Below are 12,432 nucleotides of genomic sequence, written 5' to 3'. Positions count from 1 at the left end.
TCCCCAGGTGCCCTCCACAACAGGGAAGGCGGTGAACAGAACTGGGAGAGAAGCCGACGGTGCCCCGCTCCCTCTCCTCCATAAAGCCCTATGAGTAGTCACTGCAGAAGTGTCCCTTGGAGTCCTCCTTGTACCTGAGCTGGTCACCATGAATGGGCCTCAGGCCTGCTTTGAAACACACTGTTCTCCCATTCGAGACTCACACCACCCGTCTTGCACATCTAGGTGGTCCCGATGGGGCAGCGTGCGGGGAGCATGGGTGCTGGGGGAGAGGGTGGAAGAGAATAGGTGGGTCTGTGTAAACCCCTCATGGGCACCTGGCAAACTTCTGAGATGTGCATGGCCTATGATGGTGACTCAGGGCTGTTACTGCATGAAAGGAGGCCTCCTGGGCATTCAGTCTGAATGGAGTTGGCTTAGCCATTTCCATCAAATTTACTAACCCCATGTGACACAGAGAACAAATTTGCAGAGGACTCACAACTTTATTGAAAATACAAAACATGCCCTAAAACAGTGGGTCAAGGCCTCTACTTCTATTTAATATACTTTGCAGGCATTTGGGGAACTGCTCTTGGTGGTGAGGTATGCAGAATTTGAAACTGGCTCAAAGGCCCTTTGGAAAAAACCGTCACAGACACAATTCAATAGAAAGTTCGGGCAGCTGAAGGATCTCCAATGGAAAGGAACGACGCGATGCCACATGAGGGCACCAACAGTGAAGCACGTGTGGAAGATGACAGGGCAGAGGTGGCAACAGCATAGGAGGAAAGGGTGGCATGGGCGGCCTGGGTGGCATGGGTGGCACGGGTGGCTCAGGCGGCACGGGCAGGTTGGGTGGCATGGGGGGCATGGGTGGGACGGGCGGCATGGGTGGCATGGGTGGCATGGGCAGGTTGGGTGGCATGGGGGGCATGGGTGGGACGGGCGGCATGGGAAGCATGTGTGGCACGGGCAGGTTGGGTGGCATGGGCGCCCCGGGCAGCAGAGGCAGCTCCAGTGGCACTTGCTCCAGAAAAACGTGGACCCAATCCAGCTCCTGAAGCAGAATGGCACGGCAGGGTTCACACACGCTAACGGCAGCACGGAGGACCGGGGGCACGTGGGGCACGTTTCTGAGCATTACTGCCCTCTGATGTCTCCGACACTTGGCCCTTCTACTCTTAAACCAAGCCTTCAAGCAGAGAGAAAAAGAGATTGATTAGTATATTGAGCATTTCATGTCAGACATGAAAAATCGCAGCAGGGAGCTCTCGGTGCCTTGAAGATTTGAAAGTGCATCAGGAGAAGCGATTTCCTTCTTGCTAAAGTATCTTAGGATGTGTAGCTGAAGGCGCTCCCTTCAGCCGCCCTCCCCCCCAAGAGCGAGCACCGACTATGTGCCAGGCTCTGGATTGGCATATGGCTTTGTCTCTCCCCTCCCACCTTTTCTATTATTTCCCCCACTCTTACACGCAGGTGGAGCTGACCAACTGCACTCTGTCCCTGCTGTTATTACTGTGCCTGGGAGGTCTGCGTCCTGACAACTGACCGTCAGCTCCAGCTGCCACTAATCCCTACTCATTGGGCAGGTGTCACCTTAGTTATGGGGGAAGTTGAGCATAGGAAAAAGTGGGTGCCTTTTAAAATCATACTGAGGGGAACGGTCCCCATTTTGAAAAACCCATCTTTGGTTACAGTAAATAATCAATAGGAGTGGGTTGGATTTTTAAACAAAAGCTTTCCCCAAGGATGACTAAAAAGGGTCATTCATCCTCTGGAGCCTTGGGATGGTTATAAAGAAGGAGATGGTATTGTGAGGGAGGTTTGGTCATGGGGGGCCCAGGGACTTTGTGGCTTGTCTTGCTGGACACCGGCGGAACTGAAGCCCTGGACACTGCCTTAATATTAGACTATAGGGGTAACGAATGCTTAGACGAACTCAGCCCAAATTTACTAAAACTCTTAAAATCTTTGCCCAGACAAGAGTTTGGGGGGAAAGAGGCATACCATTGTCACCTCTGTCAATTCTGCACTCTCCAACCTGCCCCACCCTCCAAACCTTCCTGGGCTCAGGACCAGGTCAGCTCACTCCACTCTGGCTACAGTTGCAGGGCCTTGGAGCAGAGCCTCTGGTGCCCAGCAAGGTTGCGCCCTCTAGGAGCTGCTAATCAACCAGGAGATCCCCATCCTGTCCCTTATGCTTAAGTCAAGAGGGTGCAACCTGCATTTTAGGAAGACAGCCGACAACCACGTGAGTGAGGGGTCACAAAACGGCTCCCCCCTAAATATCTGCCAACTATTAACAACTGAAAGTAAAACCTGTCCTGTGGACTCCACTGCTCCCTCAGCATCTCAGTTAATGGAATTGTGCCATATTTAGTATTTTTGGATGTTTCCACTCGGCAAATTTTACATGAGACCAAGGGCCTCCTCTCTCTGTCGCCCCATCTTCCCTCTCCCATCTTAGTATTTGGGTCCTTCTGCTGCATGAATATGTAGTCGAGAAAAGCCAGTGTAATAGAGCTCATTTTGGGGGGTTCGAGCGTACCAATGGTCAAATCTGCATAAATATAAGCAATGTGCAAAGCTGGCTATGTGAGGTTCAGGCTGACACTACTTCCATATTTCCAATACTGGTTTCATAAAACAGCTCCTACTGTCCTTGCAAACCAAGGGAGGGTGTCCATTAAATGTTTCTTTGGGACGCTCATGCTGTAGAGTTTGGAAACAGATGAAAACATTCTCCCGTCTTCTTCATTTGTTTCTTGTTGCTCCTTTTCCCTTCAGAACTCCATTAAGAGACCACTACGTAAACCCAGGAGAAGCAAGCCACCAAAACTTCAGTTTCTCTTTTCCTCTGAGCTTGCTTTGCCTGCTTGAGAAAGCAGAGGCCTGCGCCTCCCAAGCCCTGGCCAGACCTGACTGTGAGCCCAGCCCGTGGCCTTAGGCCGCCAGCACTGCTTTCCAGACCCCACCACCACCTCTGCAGCCCGTGTCCATCACTGCCCTCACACACGCTCTCTGCAGCAAAGCTAGTGAACCCATCCAAATTCTTCTTTCCTTCCTTCCTTCTTTCTTCCTTTCTATCAATCTTGTGTTTTAAAAAATATTCCTCTTCCACAACAAGCGAAGCCACTGCCCTGAGAAGACCGCGCACCACAACGAAGAGTAACCCCGGCTCTCCTCAACCAGAGAAGAGCCCACGCACAGCAACGAAGACCCAACGCAGCCAAATATAAATAAATAAATATATTAAATATATATATATATTATATATATATATATACTCCTTTGATACAACTTACTGTGTTCTATGGACAAATAATCAGCTTCTGTGCCATGAGCTACCAACTAGTAACCACTACCTGAATGAATGAGCAAGTATTTCAAATTAACACAGGTAAGCGACTAGCTGAGAGCCAACCACTGACCATCACAAACAAATTCTTCAAAACCAATCCCTCATAATAGTATGAAAACGGAAGAAAAAAATTCTTAGACATTAGAAATTGCTGAAAATAATATTCACTGATACATTCGGTAGTTTCATAATGTTGAATTTACGCAGTATCTCCAAGACATATATCGATAGTATCCAATTATTCTCAAACCCGTCCACCTTTTGAGGTCAGTGGAAATTTATTCAAATTTGTTCTTTTTGTTTGTTTTATTGTTTTATATGTTTAGACAAATTCCTAAAGGTTGCAAACCTTTCCCCCCCCATCATACTGCACAACCTACTATGTTAGCAATGTTTTCAGGCTGCACATCAAAAAATTTCAGAAAATTAAAATTTACGGCTGAAACTCTCTACACTGCTCTACCAAACACATAAAAACAACAGCAAGAGGACCAGGCACTTGGAATTTTAAGCTATTCGCCTCCCCATCAGTCTCACCTAAACTACACATATATTAGTTGCTCACATGTTGTGTTCCGAGGTGAGTTATTCCCTTACCCAATTGCCTGAATACTTGTAAATTCACTCCTTACACAAAGAGCTTAGGCCTGGCTTTAAAACTTTTAAATAATTTAGTATACTTGAACCCTCTTCTAACCCAGCTATTTGGTGCATTAATTTGAATAACTGCCAAGTCAGAATCAGCCCCAACATGATTCCACAGAGACTTGTCCCCTAAGGGATACCAGTTTTGGAAGGAGTTTAACTTTACTGAAGATACATATATTCTGGCCCCAAAGCCCCAGAAGTCCAAACCTTATTTCCAAAACATCGACAAGTGTACAAAAACACACCAACTTGAGAATGTCTAGGACAAGGTATCCAATTCCTAAAGCAGGTTTTAGATTGGCTGCCGTGCCAAGTTGCTTTTTTCAGGTTTACTGACCCACACTCTGGCTTCAGTCACTCCCAGGCGTCTTGCAAGCTCCTTTCTGAGGGGAAAAATATTGAAAATATTCAGCACTTGACATTATGGATGAAACGAAATATACAATGCACATTTCATGCTATGTTAAAATGTTTATTCAGAGAGTAACCAAGATGGTGACATAGGAAAAACCCCGAGCTTACCTCCTTCCATGGGTACACCAAAATTACAGCTATTTACAGAGCAACTTTTTTTTTTTTTTATTTTTTGCGGTACGCGGGCCTCTCACTGTTGTGGCCTCTCCCGTTGCAGAGCACAGGCTCCGGACGCGCAGGCTCAGCGGTCATGGTTCACGGGCCCAGCCGCTCCGCGGCATGTGGGATCTTCCCAGACCGGGGCACGAACCCGTGTCCCCTGCATCGGCAGGCGGACCCTCAACCACTGCGCCACCAGGGAAGCCTACAGAGCAGCTATTGATGAGAATGACCTGAAGACTAGCAGACAAGAGCTTCCACAACTTCCACAACTCTCACCACTATTATTATTCAACATAGTTTTGGAAGTCCTAGCCACGGCAATCGGAGAAGAAAGAGAAATAAAAGGAATACAAATTGGAATAGAAGAAGTAAAGCTGTCACTGTTTGCAGATGGCATGATACTATACATAGAGAATCCTACAGATGCCACCAGAATACTACTGGAGCTAACCAATGAATTTGGTAAAGTTGCAGGATACAAAATTAATGCACAGAAATCTCTTGCATTCCTATACACTAATGATGAAAAATCTGAAAGAGAAATTAAGGAAACACTCCCATTTACCATGGCAACAAAAAGAATAAAATACCTAGGAATAAACCTACCTAGAGAGACAAAAGACCTGTATGCAGAAAACTATAAGACACTGATGAAAGAAATTAAAGATGATACCAACAGATGGAGAGATATACCATGTTCTTGGATTGGAAGAATCAACATTGTGAAAATGGCTCTACTACCCAAAGCAATCTACAGATTCAATGCAATCCCTATCAAATTACCAATGGCGTGTTTTACAAAACTAGAACAAAAAAATCTTAAAATTTGTATGGAGACACAAAAGACCCTGAATATCCAAAGCAGTCTCGAGGGAAAAAAATGGAGCTGGAGGAATCAGACTCGCAGACTTCAGAATATACTGCAAAGCTACAGTAATCAAGACAATAGGGTACTGGCACAAAAACAGAAATACAGATCAATGGAACAGGATAGAAAGCCCAGACATAAACCCACGCACCTATGGTCAACTAATCTATGAAAAAGGAGGCAGGGACGTACAATGGAGAAAAAGACAGTCTCTTCAATAAGAGGTGGTGGGAAAATTGGACAGCTCCATGTAAAAGAATGCAATTAGAACACTCCCTAACACCATACACAAATATAAACTCAAAATGGATTAGAGACCTAAATGTAAGACCGAGCACTATAAAACTCTTAGAGGAAAACATAGGAAGAACACTCTTTGAGATAAATTGCCGCAAGATCTTTTTTGTTCCACCTCCTAGAGTAATGAAAATAAAAACAAAAATAAACCAATGGGACCTAATGAAACTTAAAAGCTTTTGCATAACAAAGGAAACCATAAACACGGCCAAAAGACAACCCTCAGAATGGGAGAAAATATTTGCAAATGAAGCAAGTGACAAAGGATTAATCTCCAAAATTTACAAGCAGCTCATGCAGCTCAATAGCAAAAAAACAAACAACCCAATCCAAAAATGGGCAGAAGACCTAAACAGACATTTCTCCAAAGAAGACATACAGATGTCCAAGAAGCACATGACAAGCTGCTCAACATCACTATTATTAGAGAAACGCAAATCAAAACTACAATGAGGTATCACCGCACACCAGTTAGAATGGGCATCATCCGAAAATCTACAAACAACAAATGCTGGAGAGGGTGTGGAGAAAAGGGAACCCTGTTGCCCTGTTGGTGGGAATGTAAATTGATATAGCCACTATGGAGAACAGTGTGGAGGTTCCTTTAAAAACTAAAAATAGAATTACCATATGACCCAGTAATCCCACTCCTGGGCATATACCCAGAGAAAACCATAATTCAAAACGACACATGCACCCCAATGTTCATTACAGCACTATTTACAATAGCCAGGTCATGGAAGCAACCTAAATGCCCATCGTCAGATGAATGGATAAAGAAGATGTGGTACATATGTACAATGGAATATTACTCAGCCATAAAAAGGAACAAAATTGGGTCATTTGTAGAGATGTGGATGGATCTAGAGACTGTCATACAGAGTGAAGTAAGTCAGAAAGAGAAAAACAAATATCCTATATTAATGCATATATGTGGAACCTAGAAGAATGGTACAGATGAACCAGTTTGCAGGGCAGAAATAGAGACGCACATGTACAGAACAAACATATGGACACCAAGGGGGGACAGTGGGGTGGTGCTGGTGGTGGGATGAACTGGGAGACTGGGATTGACATATATACACTAATATGTATAAAATGGATAACTAATAAGAACGCACTGTATAAAAAAATAAATAAAATTCAAAAAAATAAATACATAAAAAAATAAAAACGGACAGCACTAATCATCAGAGTAATGCAAACCACAACTACAGTGAGATATCACCTTAGAATAGCTACCGTCCAAAAGACTACAGGGACTTCCCTGGTGGCGCAGTGGTTAAGAATCCACCTGCCAGTGCAGGGGACACGGGTTTGAGCCCTGGTCCAGGAAGATCCTACATGCCACAGAGCAACTAAGCCCGTGCACCACAACTACTGAGCCTGCACTCTAGAGCCCTCGGGCCACAACTACTGAGCCCGTGTGCCACAACTACTAAAGCCTGCGCACCTGCAGCCTGTGATCCACCACAAGAGAAGCCACCGCAATGAGAAGCCCGTGCACCGCAACAAAGAGCAGCTCTGGCTCACCTGCAGCTAGAGTAAGCTCGCGCACAGCATCGAAGACCCAATGCAGCCAAAACTTAGTAAATTAATTAATTCTTAAAAAGACTACAAATAACAAATATTGGTGAGGATGTGGAGAAAGGGGAACCCTTGTACACTGTTGGTGGGAATGTAAATTGGTGCAGCCACTGTGGCAAACAGTATGGAGGTTTCTCAAAAAACTAAAAATAGAACTACCATAGGACCCAGCAATTTCAATCCTGGGTATATATCTGAAAAAAACAAAAACACTAATTCAAAAAGATACATGCACCCCAATGTTCATAGCAGCATCATTTACAATAGCCAAGATATGGGAGCAACCTGAGTGTCCATCAATAGAGGAACGGATAAAGAAGATGTGGTATGTATATACAATGAAGGTTAAAAAGAATAAAACTTTGCCATTTGCAACAACATGGATGGACTTGGAGGGTATTATGCTTAGTGAAATGAGTAGGACAGAGAAAGACAAATGATCTCACTGATATGTGGAATCTAAAAATTAAAGCAAACTATTGAATACAACGAAAAAGAAACAGTCTCATAGATATAGAGAACAAACTAGTGGTTACCAGTGGGAAGATACAGGGGAGAAGGACGAGATAGGGGCAGTGGATTAATAGGTACAAACTACTATGTATAAAATAAATAAGCTACAAGGATATACTGTACAGCATGGGGAATATAGCCAATATTTTATAATAACTATAATGGAGTATAACCTTTAAAAATTGTGAATCACTATATTGTACACCTGAAACTTATATAATATTGTACATCAACTGTAACTCAATTAAAAACAAACCCGATAACCCTAAAGTCTCCACCAAAAAACTGCTACAACTAATAAGTGAATTCAGTAAAGTTTCAGGATTCAAATTAATATACAGAAATCTGCTGCTTTTCTCTACACTATAATACACTATACTCTCAGACAGAAAGCAAGAAAACAATCCCATTTAAAATAGCTTCAAGGGCTTCCCTGGTGGCGCAGTAGTTAAGAATCCACCTGCCAATGCAGGGGCCACGGGTTCAAGCCCTGGTCTGGGAAGATCCCACATGCCGTGGAGCAACTAAGCCTGTGGGACACAACTACTGAGCCTGCGCTCTGGAGCCTGCGAGCCACAGCTACTGAGCCCGTGTGCCACAACTACTGAAGCCCGCGTGCCTAGAGCCTGTGCTCTGCAACAAGAGAAGCCACCGCAATGAGAAGGCCCCACTTGCCGCAACTAAAGAAAGCCCACGTGCAGCAACAAAGACCCAACGCAGCCAAAAATAAAAGTAATTAATTAATTAATAATAAGAAATAAAATAGCATCAAAAAGAATAAAATACCTAGGAATAAACTTAACCAAGGAAGTGAAAGACCTATACTCTGAAAACTATATACAAAACACTGATGAAGGAATTTGAAAATGTTCCCCCCAAATGGCAAGATACACTGTGTTCTTGGATTGGAAGAATTAATATTGCTAAAATATCCATACAGGAAACACAGGGGACCCCGAATGGCCAGGGCAGTCTTGAGAACGAGGAACGGAGCTGGAGGAGTTGGGCTCCCTGGCTTCGGACTATACTACAGAGCTGCAGTGGTCGGGACACTGTGGTACTGGCGCAGAGGCAGGGAGATGGATCAATGCAACAGGATGGAAAGCCCAGAGATGAACCCACGCACATATGGTCACCTTATCTTTGATGAAGGAGGCAAGAGTGTACAGTGGAGAAGGGACAGCCTCTTCAATGGGTGGTGCTGGGAGGACTGGACAGGTACATGTAAAGGTTTGAGATTAGATCACTCCCTGGCACCATGCACAAAAATAAGCTCAAAATGGATGGAGGGCCTGAATGTAAGGCCAGAAGCTGTCGGGCTCTTAGAGGAAAGCATAGGCAGAACACTCTGTGACATAAATCACAGCAAGATCCTTTTTGACCCACCTCCTAGAGAAATGGAAATAGAAACAAGGGTGAATAGAAACAAGTACCTTATACAGTACTGAATGTTAATTATATCATAATAAACTGGAAGAAAAAATATTTATCAGGCAGCTCTAGACATCCAAATCAAGGGGCATCTTGAGTTTGACACTTTTGAGAAAGGGAGAAATTGGGCTGATCCAATTATCACACCACAGCAAAAAGCAACCGAACTTGGAGTAATCGAGTTGAACAGAAAATCCTAAACCGAAGTTGATGCTAGTTGCCATCCCTTCTTGTTGAATCGTCTCCTACCGCCATCCAGGTTTCCACGATACGGTTTGCCTACAAACAGCCTCTCCAAACACTCCTCCTCTGTCTCTTGCAAGCTTCTTTTATTGTCTTTCAATATTCCCTAGCTCACTGAATATACCAGCAGCCATTCATTTGGGCAAATCAGAAATTTATACATTTTTCTTAAACATTTCCTTTTACCCCCGTGTTCAAATTACCATGAATTGCTATCAATTTTACCTGCTAAATATCTCTTTAATCTGTTCACTTCTCTCCATCGCCACTACCCTGGACCAACACACCATCACCTCTGGCCTTGCCTACTGAACAGCCTCCTAGGCTGTTCAGTCCTCCTAGGACTCCTAGGACTGAATCCCAGCTCTGCCACATTCCAGCTGTGCCATCTTGGGCAAGTCTCATCACTTCTCTGAGCTTCAGTTTTTTCACAGTTATAAGTGGGGATAATAACAGTGGCTACCACATTCACAAGGGGTTGTGAAGATTCAATGACAGTATGTAGAAAAACCCTTTAAAACAAGTGCTTAACACACAGTAAGCACAATGTAAATGATAGCTTTTTAAATTTTAGCCGCATTCACAGGTACTCAGCAACCCATTCATTCTCCACACTGAAGCTTGCTTTAGGGAACAATTCTGCCTCAGGCACAAACTTCAGGGGTAACTAAAAATTCAGTAATCGGGCTTCCCTGGTGGCGCAGGGGTTAAGAATCCACCTGCCGATGCAGGGGACACGGGTCCGAGCCCTGGTCCGGGAAGATCCCACATGCCGCGGGGCAACTAAGCCCGTGTGCCACCACTACCGAGACTGCGCTCTAGAGCCCGCGAGCCACAACTACTGAGCCCACGTGCCACAACTACTACGGAAGCCCACCCGCCTAGAGCCCGCGCTCTGCAACAAGAGAAGCCACCACAATGCGCGCACCGCAACTTAGGGTAGCCCCCGCTCGCCGCAACTAGAGAAAGCCCGTGCCCAGAGCCCGAGAGCAGCAACAAAGACCCAATGCAGCCATAAATAAATAAATTGATTTATTTTTAAAAATTCAGTAATCAAGATAAAGGATGTTTTCATGTAGTGTTTAAACTAATGCAAATATAATCCATGAATAACTGATGATCAAAATTTCAGATAAAAGTAGATTCCAACTCTGCATTTGCTCCACCACGTCTCGGGCGACTCATTATTTATGTGAACCGGCGGCCCACAAAGCTCCCCAACGTGACTTACTCAAACACCGCACGGAAATATCGACCTCGATTCCCGCCAGGCAGAGTCCCCGCCCCCGTCCTAGGCCTCGAGTGTGCCGGAAGGGCGGGCCGCCGCCAGGCCCCGGGGCTTTTAGATCCAGAGCCGGGGAGAGGGACTCGCGAGAGCGCCGCCCACCACCCACGCGGCAGCCCGCGCCACCCGAGACGCCCACTTACCGCATGAGCGCGGTGGGGTACTGAGTGTGCTGGAAAACGTGCTCCAGATCCTGCACCTGCGCTTGCGTGAACCTGGCGCGGGGGGCCCGCCGCCGCCCTTCTGCGGCCTCAGGACCCTCGACGGCGGCCCGCGGGGGCTGCTCCTCGACGCCCTGCTCTCCGCCTTCGCCGCCGCCCGCCTCGGCCTCGGCCTCGGCCTCGCGGCTTTCGCCGTCCGCGGGGCCGGCGGCTCCGACGCTGACCTCGCAGCCTTCCTTTCCTTCTCCTTCGTCTCCCGCCTCTTTCCCTTCCGCGGCTGCTCCCTGCTCCAGTTCGGACTGAGCCTTCTGCTCCTCTCCCCCTTCTCCGGGAGGCGACATCTCCGCGGGCTTCACCTCTGCAAGGGAGGAAACCCAAAGAGAAAGATCAGGCCATCGAGTGAGCCCGGCTCTGGGGAGGGCCTGCGTCCGAGGGGGGTCCTGCCGTTCGCCTCGCCCTGGGAAAGTACCTTTCCTGGAATCCGTTAAAGCGAGTGCCCCACCCGCCACTGACCTTTCGCTTCTTCCCGCTCCTCTTCGACCCCCAGCTTGAAGAAGCGGGCAATGGCTGCATCTGTGACGTCATAGGCATCGTGGCTGCTCTGCGGCTGACGCTCCATGTCCCGACTGCTGTCGAGGAGGCTGTGAGCTTCAGCAGAGGCTGCTCCGGATCTCCTGAGACCCCCGGCTCACGACTCAAGGCTAGAGCGGTGGCCCACGATCTGGCACGTTAAGGCTCCTCTGGAGGCTGGTCCGGTTTCAGAGATTCTGGTATGACGCCCGCTGTGGGTTTACCACAGCCTGCTGGGGGTTGGGTTAGCTGATGTGCGCATGCGGCAGGGCGTCGGCCGTCTAGGGGCCGTCTAAGGGGGCGCGGGCAGGGCGCGGAGGATGTCGCGCGCCGCCCAGGCGCTGGCAGGGAGCATGCGTGAGAGCAGAATTCCGGGTGGCAGGTTGCAACCTAGCTGACTAAGTACTCCGCACTTGGTCGGGCACCTTCCCAGACCAAGGGGCTGTGCCCGTTTTGTGGATGGTAAGAGAGAGACCTCACCCAAGCTCCATAGACCTTGGACAAGCGTTTGGGGACTATCTCTTGACCGAGCCCTCCATATCCGGCAGCCAGTACCAAGAAGGGAACAGTAATCAAAGTAATACGGTCGCCCCTCGGTATCCGCGGGGGATTGGTTCCAGGACCCGCCGCGGATACCAAAATCGGCGGATGCTCAAGTCCCAGAGTGGGCCCTCCGCATCTGGTGATGCGAAACCCATGGCTATGGAGGGCCGCCTGTATATTTATTGAATTTTTTTAAAAAAACACCAAAAATCTGTGTTTAAGTGGACTTGCAAGTTCAAAAGCTGTGTATTTGAAGGGTCAACCGTATTATTACCTAGGAGTTTGCTTGCTCTGAATTTTTGCAATGAGGTTGAAGTCAGAGTCCGCCATACTCCCCGGGTCTCCAGGAGCAGGAGTTCAGGGCTGC

At 47.0% G+C, this 12,432-nt stretch overlaps 1 protein-coding gene across 1 annotated transcript; it reads right to left on the bottom strand.

Moving 5' to 3' along the window:
• Positions 1-631: 631 nt before the first annotated feature.
• Positions 632-11,571, bottom strand: LOC137216926 (homeobox protein ESX1-like). The gene is made up of 4 exons (XM_067723060.1): positions 11,466-11,571; positions 10,935-11,310; positions 4,329-4,374; positions 632-1,174 (listed from the first exon to the last, which is right to left on the bottom strand). The coding sequence occupies exons 1-4, from the start codon at positions 11,569-11,571 to the stop codon at positions 632-634; spliced, it is 1,071 nt and encodes a 356-aa protein (XP_067579161.1).
• Between the last annotated feature and the right edge of the window lie 861 nt (positions 11,572-12,432).

This window comes from Pseudorca crassidens, chromosome X (assembly GCF_039906515.1).
Source record: "Pseudorca crassidens isolate mPseCra1 chromosome X, mPseCra1.hap1, whole genome shotgun sequence".
NCBI classification, from domain to species: domain Eukaryota; kingdom Metazoa; phylum Chordata; class Mammalia; order Artiodactyla; family Delphinidae; genus Pseudorca; species Pseudorca crassidens.
The sequence above is the reverse complement of the archived record's forward strand: the minus strand, read 5'-3'. Positions and strand labels throughout refer to the sequence as shown.